The sequence below is a fragment of the Anomaloglossus baeobatrachus genome, chromosome 1, assembly GCF_048569485.1.
Source record: "Anomaloglossus baeobatrachus isolate aAnoBae1 chromosome 1, aAnoBae1.hap1, whole genome shotgun sequence".
In the NCBI taxonomy this organism is placed as follows: Eukaryota; Metazoa; Chordata; class Amphibia; order Anura; family Aromobatidae; genus Anomaloglossus; species Anomaloglossus baeobatrachus.
The window spans coordinates 530,208,011-530,226,826 of NC_134353.1; the positions used below are offsets into that span (position 1 = coordinate 530,208,011).

The following is an 18,816-nucleotide window of genomic DNA, read 5'->3' on the forward strand; positions in this document are numbered from 1 at the left end:
GATTAATTCCCGCCGGAACTGGAAGTTCCCAGAGGGCCACGGTCAGCAAGAGAGTGCTGCGAAAAGACCGAGGGGGCGGGCCAGAATGTGTTACTAGCGGACGTGGAGCAGGAACGCCAGGACTCTGTCACAACGTTCCTGGAAGATGCAGTGGCAAGATGGCAGAGCGAGACTGGTCCGCGGAGTGTGCTGACCCCGGGACTGCGGCATGGATACAGCAGGAAACAGAGCAGCTGTGCCAGAAGATGCGGATGCAATTCCTCTTCATTCTGAACCACTGGAGGGAAGAAATGAGGAGCCTGGCGTTGGCGGTGCGAGCCCGTTAGATTAAAATCCCACGTGAAGAGAGGGTAAGCGGTTACCCAGTCCCTGCTGATTGCACAAATCCGGCCAAAGTGGCTGAGGGATCCGGACCGTTCCCGCTCACGGTGAGCGCTCCACAGCCGATTACCCCGTCCTCGGCGGACGCCGAGCTGCCCCCACCAACCCCGACAGCGGAGCCTTCAGTATGTTTACCAGAGTCTCCAGCTGCAGAGATCCAGAGCAAGGCCCTCATTCCAGGCATGGCAGAAGTCCCCCAGATACCGGCCAGACCGGACCCGGCCGCATCACCGGGTCCGTCCTCAGAGGCGGAGCACCCAGACCCTGCAACCCAGGCTGTGGAGCAGTCAGTTAATCTGTCTACACCAGCGGCAGCGGAACCAAGATGCCTGCCTGTTCCGCTACCGCGCAGCATTCCAACGGCTGTTGGGACCGCCAGAGTTCAAATCAAACCAGAGCCAGATAGAGAGCTGAGACCGGATGCTGATGCCCCCTACTGTGAACGACAGCAGTACCAATTACAATCCGAAGTTGCAACCCGAGACCGGCGACGACGGGAGCTTGCCGCCCGTGATAGAGAACTACATGTTACAGTACTAACAGTTGCGATGCCATAGAATGTTAGGTATCGGTGTTTCGTTTGTTATTTTCCACAGTTTATTTTTCATATAGAAAATGTTAGTGAATCAACCAGTTTTTAATGAAAAGAGTGAAAGTTACCATATTTTCTAGAAAAAATGTCAAAATATGTACACCAGTACATGGACTCTGTTCAGTTGATATATATTTTAAGTAAAAATGGACCACGGTCACAGGACTGGCGTGACCAACACAAACTTGTGTCTTGTATAATAGTTGCACCTCCTGTGCTAGCCAGAGTCGTCAACATCACAACACTCGGGACCTTAACCCGGACACAGACACACTTTAGGTTTCCAGGGTGAACAGGTTATTTGGGTGGCGGGTTATTGGGATCCGAGACGTTGGGACTGGACTATTGCAGGAAGGGGCTGCAACGGAGTAGGTTGAGACTCCGTTACCATAAAAACCGGTAGCGTCCCAACGTTGGGCGATGAACTCTAAGTAAAGTAGTATTTTAGTAACGTTAAGTGCATTACCTCCCCTGTGTGGGATGGACCCGTTAAATAAAAGTATGTTAATTTATGTTTTTCTTTGCAGTTCCAGCAAAACAAAGTAAACCTCTGTCATTCTGTAGCTCGCGGACGAGCTATGATTAACCAAGGGGGAATGTGACGCCCTGGCCTATCAGGTTGTCACAGGGTATTGTGCAATCTGCCCTTTTGCACAGTATCCACCCTCCTTGGTTACGTATCCTGGTCCTTTGGTGGTGCTAACAGCTTGGACAACCAAAATCCTAGGAACACTTCACACTTGAACCTACCAGACACACCATTGGGGAGCCTGAAGGAAATAGGGCCGCCCACATGGGGGGTTGGTAAGGAGAAAGTGAGGACAGTGACAGTTGAGAGTTCAGAGTGAAGGAGAGAGGAGGTGAAGTGGCTCTCATGAGGAGAGGCCAAGGAGGAGAGCTCCTGTATACTAGGTGGCAGACGTTGGTCTGGACCTGGTAGGAGCTAGAACGGTCGCAGGGGACAGTATCAAGGGGCACGAACTGCCGAGGAGAGCAGCAGGCGGCCTTGAGCTATCACCGGGCAGGGGCCAGGGCACAACGGGGTACGTGGACCCAAGGCCGGAAAGTAGCTTCACGCGTTTCGGTAATTTACCCGACGGGGGTGAAGACTTCAAGTGTCATCCCCAATCCGCTCCAAAATCGGGGTACTAGCGCACCGATGGGATAGGACTTTCCCACTACAGTCCAAAGAAATCCTACGCATGTACCCTGAGAGCAAGCTCACTCCGTTAGCCAAAAGGGTGAACGGGACTCGGAAAGTTTCAAACCAACGGGTCCAATCGACACTAAGGTGCCAGGGATAGGGCCACAGACCAACAGCAACACCAAGGGCACGGATCCAGGCGTGCTCTCCGCTGGCTACAGTGGTACTCAGAACCTTGGTTTACAAGCTGTCGGTGTGGTTAATTTGGGACTGATTGAGTACATTGAAAACCCCTGTACCTATCCCCCAACGGCACCCAAACACCATCCATCATCAACAGGCCTCGGGACACAAACCCCCTACCCACGGAGGGGTTAAACATCAGGCTGCCACACCATCGTCACCGGGCTCCCCAGCGGCAGTCCCTCACATTACCACGCACCGTGGGTGGTGTCACGAACTTTACAAAAAACCCCTGTACATAGCTCCCCCCCCTTCTTTTAATCAGGTGGCCGCGCTACACTCGGGTCCGGAGACCCCTCGAGCGACCGCGGATCCGAATCCGAGCAGCGGCAGCGGCCCGGCTGCTCGCACGGGGGCGGTACACATACATTACACCAGACCCCACTCCCATTCTCCCCACAATAACTGCCATGTGTATGGGGCTCTAATGCCCTGTGTGCAGGGAGAAGTGATACATACATTACACCAGAGCCCACTCCCACTATCCCCACAATAACTGCCGTGTGTACAGGCTCCTCCAGCACATAACACGCCCCCGTTACCGGCCTCACCACACAACTGTCAGTCACACCGTGACCCCTGCACGCCGCGCACAGCCGCCCTCAGTCAGGAGAGCAGACTGTGACGTCACCAGTCAGCTGACTGCAGGGAGCCTCCGGAGACCGCGCATAGTCAGGTGGGCGTGGTTATCCGCCTATAAGAGCGCAGACGCCCGAGGAGCGCTCATTGACTCATTCCTCTCTGGCAGGCAGTGGCTGTAGTGAGCAGGTGGGTGGCGGCTTCAGCCCGTGCTGGGATTAGAGGAGAGATCTCTGGTGGTGTTTGCTCTTTCTCGGCGATGACCGTGTGCTTTACTTTTTGTAGGTATTTTCCTAGCAACATGGCTGAGACAGTGGAACAGCAGCAGCAGCAGCAGGTAATGTTTCCACCCTGGTATATATTGGGCATGGAGGGGGCAGATGTAGTGGAGCTTATACTCTGCCCCTTACTGTGGGGTCTGAGCCCCTCACTATTAGTGCAGCAGTAGGTGGCTCCTCAGTCTCCCTGGTATATGCACTGTGCGAGGCACTGGCTCTCTGGTATCTGCCATCTGCTGGTGCTTGTCCCGGGTGCACAGGATCTGTTGGAGTGGCCACTTCTGGCAGGGGATGTTGCAGATATGTAGCTTTCAGTGCGGTTTGCTTTCAGTGACTGACTTTATGGCTGGTTTTGGAGGTGTAATGGGCTCTACAGAAGTGTGTGTATATAAATTGTCCATTATACATCTATGCAGCTAATGGAAACTCACTGACCATATCTCAAAACTAGCAGAGGGAAAAGGCAGCTGTAACTGTAAATACAGATCAGTAAGCTAAACCACTGTAGGGTGCTGCAGACCCCCATGATAAAGGGCATAGTCAACTCTGGTGCAACATACAGATGACAGGCCCCTCACAACCTAGCAGATCTTGGAGGGCATTGCTGCTGGGTATTAGAATTGGGCCTGCCACACACGGGTGCAGTGTCTGGCTTACAGCCTATTGTTGGTGCCCATACTACCAGACCAGGTGGGCTGCCCAGCACTAGAAGTACATCCCACTGGGATGGAGACCCTATTTTACAAAGCCAGTGTCCATGGGTTTTTCTTACTGCATAAGTGAAGACTGTAGTTACATTGTGCACTCCTTACACTTGTGCAGGTTGCAGCCATCCCTGAATGTCCTTGTAAACTACAATACTTATCCATGTGGTGTACACTCATATAGTGCTGTCCAGGCCACCTATTGTAATAGTAGGAGCTTTATTAAAGGGAACCTGTCACCATTTTTTTGGTGTATAAGCTGCGGCCACCACCACCGGACCTGCATACAGCATTCTAACATGCTGTATATATAAAGGCTCAGGCCGCTGTGAAAACATAAAAAAACACTACTTTCCTAACAGTCGTGTGGTGAGCCATACGGGCTTCTCCAGTACCGGGGCTGCCTCTTTCAGCCATCTTTGTCCTTCTCTAGCCATGATGCGTCCGTCATCCACACTCGCCGGCATTCAGGTCCTGAGCAGGGCAGATCAAAGTACTTTAGTGCACCTGCACAGGATCGGTGAGTGTCTATGATGTAGACGCGTCATGCACACAGGCTTCAGACAGGGGACAAAGATGGCCGAAAGAGGTGGCACCGGGGAACGGAGACGCCCATATGGCCCACCGTATGACTGAGTATTATAAAGTGTTTTTGTTTTCACAGTGGCCTGGGCTCTTATATTCAGCATTCTAACATGCTGTATATAAGAGCCTGGTGGTGGTGGCCGTAGCTTATATACCAAAAAGTGTTTACAGGTTCCCTTTAAACTAAAAGAATCACCTTCTGCAGCTCCTGGGCTGCATTCTATGAAGGTGCACCTTGGCCCTGACTCCCCCTCCCCCCTCCCCCCCTCCCCACTCCCTCTCCCCCCTCCCCTTCTAGACCCCCAAAAATAACTTTATAAAACTTGGCTGTTAGGTATACTAATTACCTTGGTTGGCCAGATGGGCGGGCTCATTTTCTGTTTCTTTATCCCCCACTTGCTGCTGATTGTCGTCCTTCTTTGATGGGATGACTCCCTCAGTCTTCCTCCTCGTCACATTTTCATATCTCGTGCCTGTGCAGTTAGATCTGCTCGTGCAGCTTGCTTTGCCATATTGCGGCCAGAGCAGAAAACATAGCTGCTCGTGCCGGTGAGCTAAATGCGCAGGCGCAAGATTATGGGTGGGTACTAGCATGGTGCTGGTGAGGTCAACGCTGTGCATGAAAAAATCCTTTATGTGAAAAGACAATAAAGCCCCCTCTTTGACTTCTTTATTAACCCCACCAATAACAGCCCTCCGGGTCCAACTTAATCCACACAAGGTCCCATGACTCCTCCAGCTCTGCTACACCTGACACTCACAGAGCGCCATAGACCGTGACTGCTCACTGTGAGGGTCAGGCTGCAAGTGAAGTGAGCCGCATGAGATCAGCTGTCGCTTCTGTGTCGCCCTGGGCAAGCCAGGGGACACAGGTCACAACACCACCACACCCCACACTCCAGGTAGGCACACCTGCTAACCAGAAATCCTTGTTGCCTTCCTCCAGAGGTTGATGATGCACACCAGGCGGTTGGCTCCGCCCACCAAGGAGCTCACAACTCTGGAGGCAGGAAGTAACCAGGCAGTTAGAGTCCAGGGAGAGTCGAGTGAGGGAGGAGGAAGTGGAAGGAGTGAGGAGTAGCCCAGGCAGGGGCTAAAGTAAACAACAAAGTGAAAGTGAAGGGAGTAAAGGAGGAAAGCAAGCAAAGTGACAGAAGGAAAGAAAGCCTGAGAGCCCAGCCGTGTGTAGGGCCAGAACAGCAAGGTCAGCGACGGCGGTGACTGTTTGGAGGGGGACAGTTTGGAAGTTCCTGGAAGGACCCCGTTGGCTGTGTGCCCGGTCGTCTGGAGCAGTGTTCCGAAGGACAGTCAGCACCAGGGCAGGGGCCTCTCGGACCCCGGCAAGGCTAGGAGTCGCCAAATTTGCCAAATCCGTCAGTGACGGGGACGCAGATCCCCCAGCAACCAAGTCCCGATTGACGGCAACAGCCCGACCATTACCGGGGAGACACCGCCACCGCCAAGGCACAAGTTTCCCCAGGGCCAGCGCCTGCGGGCAAAGTGTAGAGCTCCTCCGGCCCAGATTGCAGTCGGGGAGCGGGTAACCGGAGGGAATCCACCGCTACCATCAGACAACATGGGTGCAAGGAAGAGAAACGTCACCGTTACCTACCGGGAGTGCAGGTGCAGCCGTCTGTGGGACCGTCCTACCAGCCGTTGGTTTACCGTACAAACTGTGTCCGTGTGTCAGGCTGAGTGAGTACCATAGTGCCGCAAGGCACAGCGCTGCCCCCGCGCCCCTGCGCCCTCCAGGCCCTACACTTCACATCTCATCACCGGGCCCCGGGATCACCAACCCCTACCCACGGAGGGGCAACACAACACCTGGCTGCTCCGCATCACCATCCCCGGGACCCCCACACTGAGCAGCGGTGGTGCAATCACCACAACCGTGGGTGGCGTCACGAACTATAACAATCCCCACACCCAACAAACACCCCCTTTCACTCACGGGCGAGGAGTGTCGCTCGAGACACCCCGGGATCCGGCCCACGGCTCGAGCCACCAGGAGCAACTGCCGGACCCGAGCAGAAGGGGTGAGCGCGGTGTGCTGACACCCTCCTCCCCGCCCGCGACAACTTGGCGTCACGAACAGGATCTTACCGCTCTGCCGTCAGGTAGAGGTGCGCCTTGTTACCGCCGGAGGCATCCGGCAGAAAAATTTCAGAAGCCGCCATCTTTGGCGCGAAAAGTTCCCGCTCGAGCGTCTTCTCGAGCAGTAGAAGCGCGAAGGCCAAAACCCCGCCCCGAGAGGAGGGGCCGGAAAGAGCTAAGGGGGACGGAAACAAGATGTCTGCGCCCGATGGAGCCGCTGGAGGAGCGGTGGTCGCAGCCGCAGCGGCACACGCGGATGGGAATGGGCCTGCCCAAATCCCGGTTGTACCGGCGGGAGGTGCCGCGGCCCCCGCGCTTGCTCAGGTCATGCCGTTTTCCTTGCCCTATGCACCCGGAGCTGCCTGGCTACCGCAGTATGACGGGAAACCGGATGCCCTACAGGCTTTCCGGAAGAAGCTTAACCCGTTGCTAGAGCTGTATCCCCTGACTGATAAGCAACGTGCGGCGATAGTGCTGGGCCAGTTAACCGGTGCGGCGGAGCAGGAAGCGGAGACCTGGGCCGAGGGGGACCGGCTCTCTGTAGCCGCCATCTTCGAGAGGCTACAGACTGCCTTCGAGACCCGGACCGAAGCTGAGCTGAGGATGCAGTTTTACCAGTGCCGGCAACGAGCTGGGGATAGCATTCGGGACTATGCTCTACGTCTGCAGACCGCCCTCCGCACGCTGAAGCGGGTGAACTCTAATGAGGCGGATAGCAACAAGATGTTAGTGGAGCAATTTGCGCAGGGGATGAGGTCCCCTGAGGATCGTAAACAACTCCGGCTGTGGGCCCTAGAACACCCTGATGTGGACTTCGCTGTGTTAAAGGAGCGGGCTATTAAAGCACTACAGCCCCTAGCTGCTGAAGTTCTGGAACCCGTCCCGTGGCCCGTCGAGACAGCTCCTGTTATGGCGGCCTCAGCCAAACCAACCTCTGTAATGCCTGCAGCCCCGAGCAGCACCGCCGAAGAGTTGGCCGCCCAGGTCCGTCGCCTGGACGGAGACCTTGCCAAAATCCTTGCTGCACTGCAACCTCTGACCAGATCCCAGCCCCCAGCGCAGATACAGCTCGCTGACAGTCCCGAAGATGTTCCCTGGATGCAGCGGAGAAGCGTTAACAACCCGCGGAGCAGACCTCCAATCTGCTACAAGTGCCGTGAGCCGGGCCATTATTACCGACAGTGCCCGTTAAACGAGCAACCCCTGGGGCCCCGGGCCAATCCTCAGGAGTAGAACACCGTGGCCCCCCGGACTGGCGAGACCGATATGTCGGGGCCCGCCCTATCATCCCCGTGGCTGTGGACGGCATACCAGTGATGGCTCTCTTGGACACTGGATCCCAGGTAACTACCATACCGTACACGTTGTATCAGCAGTATTGGCCCACAGACGAGCTGGCGCCTCCAGACCCTAGTATAAATTTGATTGCCGCTAATGGACTTCCATTGACCCAGGTGGGGTATAAAGAAGTGGCTATGACAGTGGGGCAAGCTGAACTGCAACATCAGGGCATGATTGTGATCATGAATGAACCCAGTGATCATAACCCGAAAATAGTGCTGGGAACCAATGTGATGGAACACTGCATGGCTGATGTGTTGAACCTTTTGCAACGGCTAGCCGCCACGGCGGCGGGGAGCCGGCAGAGGGCTGTGCAGCGTGAGATCCGCGCCCTGATGTACCGCCAGCATGTAAGCTCAACAGGAGGGGAGATTGGTGGAGTGAGATGATGATCTGGTGTAGGGCAGCAGTAGGGCCTCAGGGGCGTGACTACCCTGCGATGATGGAGCCCATGCCTTCCGAGCACTGGCCCACTGTAGTGGCCGCCCGAGGGGTGGTAGATGTGAAGAAAGGGAGAGTGCCTGTGAGAGTGTTGAACTGTGGGGAGGAAGAAGTCAGGCTCCTCCGGTATGCCACCATTGCCAAACTGCTCACCCTGGACCCTCACACTATCCAGGAAGCCCGTCCATCCACACTCCCACCTACCACCAGCACTTCCCCACCCCAGGGGGACACCAAGGAGTGGCACCAACAGCTACATGTGGGCACTGATACCCCTACACATCACAGGGCAGGGGTACACAGGGTAGTGCAGGAGTACGAACAGGTTTTCAGTAAGCACCCCCTAGACTTTGGGCGGATCAAGGGGGTCCAACACCACATTCCCACGGGTGAACATCCCCCTATCAAAGAGAGGTATAGACCTATTCCCCCTGCACATTACCAGTGTGCCAAAGATATGTTGAAGAATATGAAGGAGGCAGGGGTTATTCGGGACAGTTGTAGTCCCTGGGCCGCTCCGTTGGTACTGGTCAAGAAGAAGGATGGTACCATGCGGATGTGTGTGGACTACCGGCAGATCAACCAGATAACCCATAAAGATGCCTATCCATTGCCTCGTATTGAAGAATCTTTGGCTGCACTGAGAACTGCAAACTACTTCTCGACCCTTGACCTCACCAGCGGATACTGGCAAGTGGCCGTGGCCCCAGAGGACCGGGAGAAGACCCCTTCACCACCCCGATGGGGCTCTGCGAATTCAATAGCATGCCGTTTGGGCTGTGCAATGCCCCCGGGACCTTCCAACGGTTGATGGAGTGCTGTTTGGGACATTTAAACTTCGAGACCGTCCTGCTGTATTTGGATGATGTGATTGTTTATTCCCAGACGTATGAAGCCCATCTGGAGCACCTGGCCGAGGTGTTCGCGTCCCTTGCCAAGTTCGGGATGAAGTTGAAGCCCTCGAAGTGCCATCTGCTGAAACCCAGGGTGCAGTATCTAGGACATGTGGTGAGTGCGGATGGTGTTGCCCCCGACCCTGAGAAGATCACTGCCATCCAGAGCTGGCCGAGACCAACCACAGTGAGGGAAGTAAGGCAGTTCCTGGGTCTGGTAGGGTACTATCGGCGTTTTATCAAGGGGTACACGAAGATGGCTGCCCCCATGCAAGATCTCCTCGTGGGACAGACCAAAGGTGGTAGACCCATTGGAGCCCCACTGTTGTGGGAGGACAAGCATGAGGAGTCCTTTGGCCAGTTGAAGGCGGCCTTGGCGTACCCTGACTATGGGCGCCCGTTCATTCTCCACACGGACGCCAGTAACGTGGGGCTAGGAGCGGTCTTGTCCCAGGTCCAGGATGGAAAGGAGAAGGTGATTGCCTACACCAGCCGAAAACTCCGGCCGACCGAAAGGAACCCTGAGAACTATAGCTCCTTCAAGCTCGAGCTATTGGCGTTGGTGTGGGCTATCACAGAGCGGTTCCGCCACTACCTGGCGGCAGCAAAATTCACCGCGTTAACGGACAACAATCCGTTAACTCACCTGAACACGGCCAAGTTGGGCGCGCTGGAGCAGCGGTGGGTAGCCTGGTTAGCCAACTATGATTTCACCATAAAGTACCGAGCTGGTCGTGTCAACATCAATGCAGATGCACTCTCCCGGATGCCCCATTTGTCAGAAGAGGGGTGTGAGGACGACGACCTCGAGGAGATTGAGCTGCCTGCGTTTCACCAGCCGCCTACTGAGAGGGTACAGGTATATCAGCAAAGGGTGGATCTGGACCCGCGGCCCAGTCAAGAGTGGCAGGACGCCCAGGACCAAGCGCCGGCTGTCCGCCTTGTCAAGACTCTGGTGGAACAAGGCGCCATGGGAATGGACCCTAGCGCTCCAGCCGAAGCCCAACGCTTGTGGAAAGAACGGAAACGGCTTTACCTACACCAAGGGAGGCTGTACCGTGAGCTGATCAACCCGAAGACCCATGAGAAAATATGCCAGTTGATCGTTCCTCAGGCTGATGTCGCTACTGTACTGCGGGCATACCATGATGGTGCTGGCCACTTCGGGTGGAAGAAGCTGGAGATGCTGTTGAGGGAGCGGTTCTATTGGAGTGGGATGCGTGAATCGGTGGAAGCCTGGTGCCGAGAGTGCGGTCCTTGTACGCTGAGGAGAAAGGACGAGACTAGCCAGAGGGCACCGTTACATCCCATCGTCACCCATCAGCCGCTGGAACTGGTCGCCCTAGACCATGTTAAGCTCACCCCTAGCCGAAGTGGGTACACCTACGCATTGACCATGGTAGACCACTACTCAAGATTTATGGTGGTAGTCCCCGTCAAGGACCTGACTGGTCGAACTGCTGCTCGTGCGTTCCAGGCTTATTTCTGCCGACCTCATGGGTACCCCGAGAAGGTGCTGACTGACCAAGGCCCGGCTTTTGAAGCAGAGGTGTTTCACGAATTCTGCCAGTTGTACGGCTGCAAGAAGATCCGGACCACTCCGTACCACGCCCAAACCAACGGCATGTGCGAGAAAATGAATCACTTGGTCCTGGGGCTCCTCAAGACGCTACCGCTGGAAGAACGGAACATGTGGCCGGAAAAGTTAACCGACTTGGTCGACATGTACAATAATATCCCAACCAGCTCGACAAAGTGCACCCCAGCGTATCTGATGAGGGCTCGGCCTGGCCGCCTGCCGGTGGATCTGGAGATGGGGTTGGAAGCACTCCCTTCGACGGCAGAGTGGGAGAGTCGGAGGAGGGCCCAGTACCGGCAAATCCAGGAGTATGTAGAGAAAAACCTCAGTCGAAGTCGAACAGCAAGAGCACCGGTTCAACCAGAAGGCGCCTGCAGGTCCTTTCCAGCCAGGAGATGTGGTGCTGAAACGGAAGAGAAAAGCCCACAAACTGGATGACCAGTGGGAGCAAGTCCCTTACGTCGTACAACCCACCGAGTGGGACAATGGGAAAACCTACCAGATCAGTCGTGACCAAGGGGGCACCCTGGCCACAGTTTCTCGGGACCATCTAAAAAAATGCCCCCCAGTATTGAAAGCAGAAGCTGAAGTACCGGTTTCTCCACCAGTGGAAAAGGCAGCAGAGGTAATCCACACTGTAATGGGTGACTTCCCAGCAAACTGGCCTACACAGAACGTCGCGGTGATCCTTCCAGTGATACTGTTCCCACAACCCGTGGATGAAGAAGTAGTGGAAGCGGTTAACCGTGAGCCAGAACCCGTGCCAGTGCCCAGGGATGAACCTGTACCCAACCCCCCTGCACCTCCGCCTGCTCCACACTATAGCCGGGAGGAGGAACCGATTGTTCCCTCTACCCCACTGTCTAGTACCACTGACACCGGGCCCCGAAGGTCCACCCGTTCCAACCTAGGTAGACCCCCACTTAGGTACAGGGAGACCGTTCTATGAATGAAAGGGGTCCGCAAATGTAAAAGAGTGTTGTGTGTAGTTTGAAATGATGAAAATGAAAATGACCGAGTACTTCACCTGATTCACCGTGTGATTTGCAACCGGCTGGAGCCGGCACCGTTGTCCCCGTGGGGACCGTTTAAGTTTATCTGCATGGGAACTAGCCATGGACAAGCCCGTGAACTCTGCAGGGCAACCACAAACGTTAAGTGGCTTGTAAATATGTTGGGTACCGTTACCGTTTCCGCAATACCGCCTCCGGAGAGGCAGGTTGGAGGGAGGGCCCTGAGCAGAGCAGGCCAGGGCCCAGCCACCAAAGGAACCGGTGGCCACCCTCTGGAGGGGGGAAGGACAGATCCCGCTCGGGTAACTTGTGCTGGACTGTGGGTCAAGGGGTGCTGCCTGGGTTTTAGGGGCAGCATCAGGGCCAGGTTGCTTAGGTGGGAGAGAGCGGAAACCGTGACCGTATACCGTTGCAACGTTTAAGAAAATGTGCCTCCCGTTTGGGAAGAGTTTTTGATTAAAAATGTTATTGATGTTTGATTAACCCTTGTTATCCCCTTTTCACAGAAAAATAAAACCGGTGTAGGACGGCAGCCCGCGGACGGTCTGCATTTTGCTAAGGGGGAATGTGTCGCCCTGGGCAAGCCAGGGGACACAGGTCACAACACCACCACACCCCACACTCCAGGTAGGCACACCTGCTAACCAGAAATCCTTGTTGCCTTCCTCCAGAGGTTGATGATGCACACCAGGGGGTGGGCCAGGCGGTTGGCTCCGCCCACCAAGGAGCTCACAACTCTGGAGGCAGGAAGTAACCAGGCAGTTAGAGTCCAGGGAGAGTCGAGTGAGGGAGGAGGAAGTGGAAGGAGTGAGGAGTAGCCCAGGCAGGGGCTAAAGTAAACAACAAAGTGAAAGTGAAGGGAGTAAAGGAGGAAAGCAAGCAAAGTGACAGAAGGAAAGAAAGCCTGAGAGCCCAGCCGTGTGTAGGGCCAGAACAGCAAGGTCAGCGACGGCGGTGACTGTTTGGAGGGGGACAGTTTGGAAGTTCCTGGAAGGACCCCGTTGGCTGTGTGCCCGGTGGTCTGGAGCAGTGTTCCGAAGGACAGTCAGCACCAGGGCAGGGGCCTCTCGGACCCCGGCAAGGCTAGGAGTCGCCAAATTTGCCAAATCCGTCAGTGACGGGGACGCAGATCCCCCAGCAACCAAGTCCCGATTGACGGCAACAGCCCGACCATTACCGGGGAGACACCGCCACCGCCAAGGCACAAGTTTCCCCAGGGCCAGCGCCTGCGGGCAAAGTGTAGAGCTCCTCCGGCCCAGATTGCAGTCGGGGAGCGGGTAACCGGAGGGAATCCACCGCTACCATCAGACAACATAGGTGCAAGGAAGAGAAACGTCACCGTTACCTACCGGGAGTGCAGGTGCAGCCGTCTGTGGGACCGTCCTACCAGCCGTTGGTTTACCGTACAAACTGTGTCCGTGTGTCAGGCTGAGTGAGTACCATAGTGCCGCAAGGCACAGCGCTGCCCCCGCGCCCCTGCGCCCTCCAGGCCCTACACTTCACATCTCATCACCGGGCCCCGGGATCACCAACCCCTACCCACGGAGGGGCAACACAACACCTGGCTGCTCCGCATCACCATCCCCGGGACCCCCACACTGAGCAGCGGTGGTGCAATCACCACAACCGTGGGTGGCGTCACGAACTATAACAATCCCCACACCCAACAAACACCCCCTTTCACTCACGGGCGAGGAGTGTCGCTCGAGACACCCCGGGATCCGGCCCACGGCTCGAGCCACCAGGAGCAACTGCCGGACCCGAGCAGAAGGGGTGAGCGCGGTGTGCTGACACCCTCCTCCCCGCCCGCGACACTTCACTCATGCGCTTTGCGCTGACAGGTGCAGGACTCCAGCTGTCACTGCACATCAGCTGACTGAAGTCACTGCTGATCTTGTACTCTCCTTCTCAAGCGAGGCTGCCTCTGGATGCTGGTCTCCTGCTTCCAGACTGGCTCATGTCTATACAGTTATGCTCAGCTGGGTCGGGTCATAAGTAGCAGAGCGCCAAAGACAGCCACATGGGACAAGCATCGCTGGAGACTTCAGCACCACGGACAGAGCAGGGTCAGGTGAGCATCTCCCCGTGCTATCAAAATAATGCAGGGACATTCCGGGTAAAACAACATGCAGTTTTCGGGTGCGGCTTGCTGCAGTTTTTTGCCACAGGTGCAGTAATCTTTCAGAGGATGAAGGTCCATTTTCTAGTGCGCACAGGGTCTTACACAGTACATGGCAGGCATACATTTGTAAGGCTCTCAGCACAGGAACATTTTTTTTATATTCTTTTCTGCCATGAACCATTTTGTGTTGTGGCAAAGGTTGAAAATGAGCAATTCTGAATTTCTCAAAGTACAATTGCTAGTAAATGTTTGTTTTACATGACCAGTCTGTTTGTGTTTTTCTTTTATTCTCCCATGTTCCATCCCTAGAATGTGGTGGTAAGGCTGATAAACCTCCCATTTGTGAGCTCTACATATGACATGGTGTCCTCCACCTATGTGACCACTAAAGACAACCATCACTACCTGAAATCTGTATGTGACATCGCAGAGAAAAGTGTGAAGAGCATCACTTCGGTGGCCATCACCAGCGCCATGCCAATCCTGCAGAAACTTGAGCCTCAAAGTAGGTTTAGCGTCTTGATGGTGGTTTTTTACTTGGTGGGATTGGGTAAACCCCTAATGTATATACAGTATTTGGGACTAAAATCTATACCATATGGATTTATTAATGTTTAAGATGCAGGTAAACATGATTGGAAATATAGTAAGGATGGTTGCAATATAGACCACCACCCCCCTGCCAAAACAGCAATCATGGGAGTTGTGGTTGAGTTTCAGAGGGATGACATGGGACAATACAATCCCAGGTATTTTGTAGTAATATCAGGAGATGTGTATAACTAGGTGGCATTAGTGCATAGAGGTGTGCCATTCTAGACATGTCAGTAATTTTCTCCTAGTGTGGCAAGTAGGCCAAATATCACCATATACCTAGTATTTCCCACAAGAGCTTTGCTAGCTTTTATATACAATGACTGTTGTATTAAATCTAATTTCCTCAGTTGCTCTGGCAAACAACATTGGCTGTATTGGACTGGACAAGATTGAGGAAAGGTTGCCTATTCTGTATCAGCCTCCTGAAAAGGTAAGCAGATAAAATCATGCAGAGCCTTAAATTTCCCTTCACCTACTGTCAGATTACAGAGGTCCCATCTTGTATATTTTTAGGTTGTGGCTAATGCCTCAGAAGCAGTTGTTGGTGCCAGAGATGCTGTTATCCATAGTATCACAGGAGTAGTGGATAAAACCAAGGGAGCTGTGCAGGACAGTGTGGAGATGACTAAGGCTGTTGTAAATGGCGGCATTAATACTGTTCTTGGAAGCTGTGTAGTGAAGATCATGAGCGACCGTGTGGACTCTGCACTAACTAGGTCTGAATGTCTTCTGGAACAATTCCTGCCACCAACAGATGAAGAACTTGGTAAGCCAAACTGCTTAACTTGTATGCACAGAATAAGCCGCATTTGCTGGCGTAGCCAAAATACTAGCTCACCTGGCTTACTTTAAGCAACTGCATTATAGTTCAACTCTGCTGAAGAAGCTAAGGGTGTCCTGACAAGTAGTAAACCACAAGGTTTATATTGCTGACTCCACAAAGTGTATCCAAGCTGTTAAATATGAGCATAACAAAGTTCTCTTATTATAGCCAAGGAAGCAACTGAAACAGAAGGCTTTGTGTCCCAAGATAAGCCTGGCTACTATGTGCGCTTGGGATCCCTCTCTACAAAGGCCCGCAAGCGTGTCTACCAACAGGCCCTGACTAGGATGAAGGATGCCAAATGCAGGAGTCAGGAAGCCATTGCTCAGCTCCAGAACACACTTGACCTGGTTAGTACATGTACTTGTAAACATCGTCACTAACTTTCGTGGAGTGACAAACTTTAATTGAGCCAAAAAGCTATACATTGCAGATTAGATATCTTGCAGTATTTAGGACGAAGCATTGCAATACAAGCCTAGATTCACTCATTCATATGTTCAGAAAATCTTTTCCCTGCCACCAGAAGACACCATTTCTACAGGTTGTATTGCAGATCAGCCCCTAATTTGAATTTTAGAGGCCACCACCATGTACAGGAGTAGCGGGTTCTAGAAATAAAGGACTGTAAAGCCTACAATGCTTAAACCTTATCTCCAGGTATAAAGCATCAAATTGGGACTCTCCTACTTTCTGTAGGCATGTACAAAAAGCCTGTCATAGGCAAAGCTCCCTTATTGTTGACATGAAGTACTAATAGGGCTTTACACCCACATGTACTTCCTGAGGGGGAAAATGCATACTGGTGTAAAACCAGATGTAGTGCATATAATCACACCTGTCTTCCATGAACATAAATAACTTTCTTTTCAGATTGAATATGCAAGAAAAAACATGAATGGTGCAAATCAGAAGATCCATGATGCTCAAGAGAAGATGTTCAGCAAGTGGGTGGAGTGGACGAAAGGAACTGGAGAAGATGCTGGTGGGGAAACTGAGGGTGCAGAGGTAATGACACTCCCTTGAGTCTTATGCTAGGCATCATCTGTATACTGGAAATATAACATGTCGTCTTCTCATTACAGCAAATGGAATCCCGCACACTGACTATTGCCCGTAGTCTCACTCATCACCTGCAAAGCACATGTCTGTCTCTGGTCTCCAGTGTCCAAGGACTTCCACAAAATATTCAGAGCAAGGCTCAGAGTATTAGTGCCATGGCTGCAGATATCTATCAAAACTTCCACTCTGCTTCTTCCTTCAGAGAAATATCGGACAGCCTCTTAACCGCCACTAAGGACATGTTCACTAAAATAAAGGATGGCATGGATGATGTTATGGACTACTTCATAAACAACACTCCACTAAATTGGCTGGTAGGTCCATTTTATCCCAAACTGGCAAGTAGCCAACATGGGGAGCAAGAAGATGGGGGAGATTCAGTTAAAGAGGACTAAAAATGAAGTGCCTAATGGGCAAATACCACTAAATTACTTGCCTTAGTTTGCATCTTCCACCTTGGTCTATGCCAGTTACTGGTCCTCAGATTGTCAAATGTGAAAGGAGTTGTCTCTAACATAGGACTTTTGTCTTACTCTTGGATGTTTTTTGTATCTTCACAAATATGGTATCAATGTTACACTATGTACACTAACTTTATATTGTCTACTTTTGTATTAATAAAATGCTGCATTGACTTGTCTGTCGTGTACAAACATTAGTTGCTCAAATGTAAGATCTGGTTTTAACTTGCACTCATTGTGACTTGACTCCCTAAAATGGTGCTCCTATAGCAATCTGTGGGTAATAAAACCTAGCGAATGACTAGAGATCTAAACATGGTGGGAGGAATGGGAAATCTTCATACAGGAGCTTGGAGATCTCCATTTCAGACTCTAAAAGCTTACATCTGAAGCAACCAGGGGATCAAATTTTGTAAAATACCAAAAAAAATAAACTTTGCACCCTTTACACTTGCAAGAGACTTAGAAATACAATGTCTTTATTTGAATTAGCAGTGTGTAATGTTACTCATGACATGCTACTTTAGCCAGTGAGATTGTAGCTATAGTTTTAATGACTGAGGGAGGCTTGGTTCCTGAGACCCAACCCCCACACATGGCATGCATGATACTACTCAGAAGTCTGTAGCTCCAGCATGGGCTGTGCAAGCAGAGCTCAGCAGGCTCAAGTCTACAGGTCCTTCTCTGGATCTGTAAAGACTCTGCATTGAGCCTGTAACCTGCTGTTTCACCACTGGTGATAGGTGTATAAGGACAGACTCCACTGATACTCAGCAAGCATAACAGGTGATGAACTGTCATTGTTCACTTAAAGGGAATCTGTCAGTGGGTGTTTGCTACCTCATCTGAGAGCAGCATAATAGAGACCCAAATACTAACATGTCACTTACTGAGCTGTTTATTTTGATTAAAATCTGTTTTCTCTGCTGCAGTTGTACAGAGCTCATAAATATACTGGAATACAAGGCAGCATGCCAAATAGTAATCTAATGCTATACTGCTGATCAATGTTATCCAAACTACTCAGCAGTCCAGTAAGTCCTAAACCACTGGAATCAGGATCGCTGCCCCTACATTATGCTGATCTCAGATCAGGTAACAAAATGATGTTCCCTTTTAACATTTGCCTGGTTATAAGGGAAGATCTCCCCTTTGTCCATACTCGTAGAGAGTAAGTTTATAGCATGTCTTCCAAATGACATCCTAGCTTGCATGCAAAGCCATAAGTGTAAATATCTTTTCATAAATATTAATACTTTACCAAAAGTGAATTGTGCAGTCCTTTCATATACTGCATCTCTTAAATTTAAAGAGAACCTGTCAGGTGCAATATGCACCCATAAGCATAATGCTAATGAATGTGCAGTGTCAGAGGATGATTTCACTCACCTCTGTTGCCATTGTCACTGGACCCTGGAGTTTGGGTCATGCGCATTACTTCAGTTTGAAGCCAGGACACGTACACCTGGCTTCATAGTGCGCATGACTGGAACTCCGGGCTCATGCGCATGCAGCGGCAGAGAGGTGAGTGAGATCATGCTGTGACACTGGACATTCAGGGTCGAACTAACATGCTAATGGAGCAGATAAGCCATGGGAACTAACTTCCAGGGGACTAGTGCCCTTGCTCATTAGCATAGGATTTCTAAAGATTTTATTTTTCCAGCACCCATGATGGCACCACGAGAGAGGGGATCCACCCTTCAAGGACAAGAAACTTCCAGAATAAAAAGGGGCGGCACCTATCCTCGCATCAGTTGGTTTCCTGGCCTTAAACAGGGATTCACTAGATCCAGGATGGTCTTGATGGACCGAAGATTGAAGTCCAGCGCCCGGCCGTCTCTAGCAGCGGCACGTGTCCTGCTGTGATCGGCCGAGGTGCTG

The 18,816-nt window shown here is 52.4% G+C and overlaps 1 protein-coding gene across 2 annotated transcripts; it reads left to right on the top strand.

The window, feature by feature from the left end:
- Positions 1-3,034: 3,034 nt before the first annotated feature.
- On the top strand, positions 3,035-17,105 carry LOC142296004 (perilipin-2-like). 2 transcript variants are annotated; one of them, XM_075339188.1, is made up of 8 exons: positions 3,035-3,128; positions 3,225-3,276; positions 14,299-14,494; positions 14,934-15,016; positions 15,100-15,352; positions 15,578-15,759; positions 16,283-16,417; positions 16,495-17,105. In XM_075339188.1, exons 2-8 carry the CDS (start codon positions 3,241-3,243, stop codon positions 16,864-16,866), a joined length of 1,257 nt encoding a protein of 418 aa, XP_075195303.1. In that variant the 5' UTR covers positions 3,035-3,128; positions 3,225-3,240; the 3' UTR covers positions 16,867-17,105. The 2 variants fall into 2 exon arrangements, with proteins under 2 accessions (XP_075195303.1, XP_075195295.1); XM_075339180.1 differs by lacking the exon at positions 3,035-3,128 and having other exon boundaries at positions 3,176-3,276.
- Positions 17,106-18,816: the final 1,711 nt, after the last annotated feature.

Excerpts from the sequence above, each read along its gene's own strand:
- LOC142296004 (XM_075339180.1), top strand. The coding sequence starts at position 3,199 with ATGACCGTGTGCTTTACTTTTTGTAGGTATTTTCCTAGCAACATGGCT. Across the intron at positions 15,353-15,577 it reads ACCAACAGATGAAGAACTTG|CCAAGGAAGCAACTGAAACA; the intron begins GTAAGCCAAACT and ends CTCTTATTATAG. Across the intron at positions 16,418-16,494 it reads GGGAAACTGAGGGTGCAGAG|CAAATGGAATCCCGCACACT; the intron begins GTAATGACACTC and ends TTCTCATTACAG.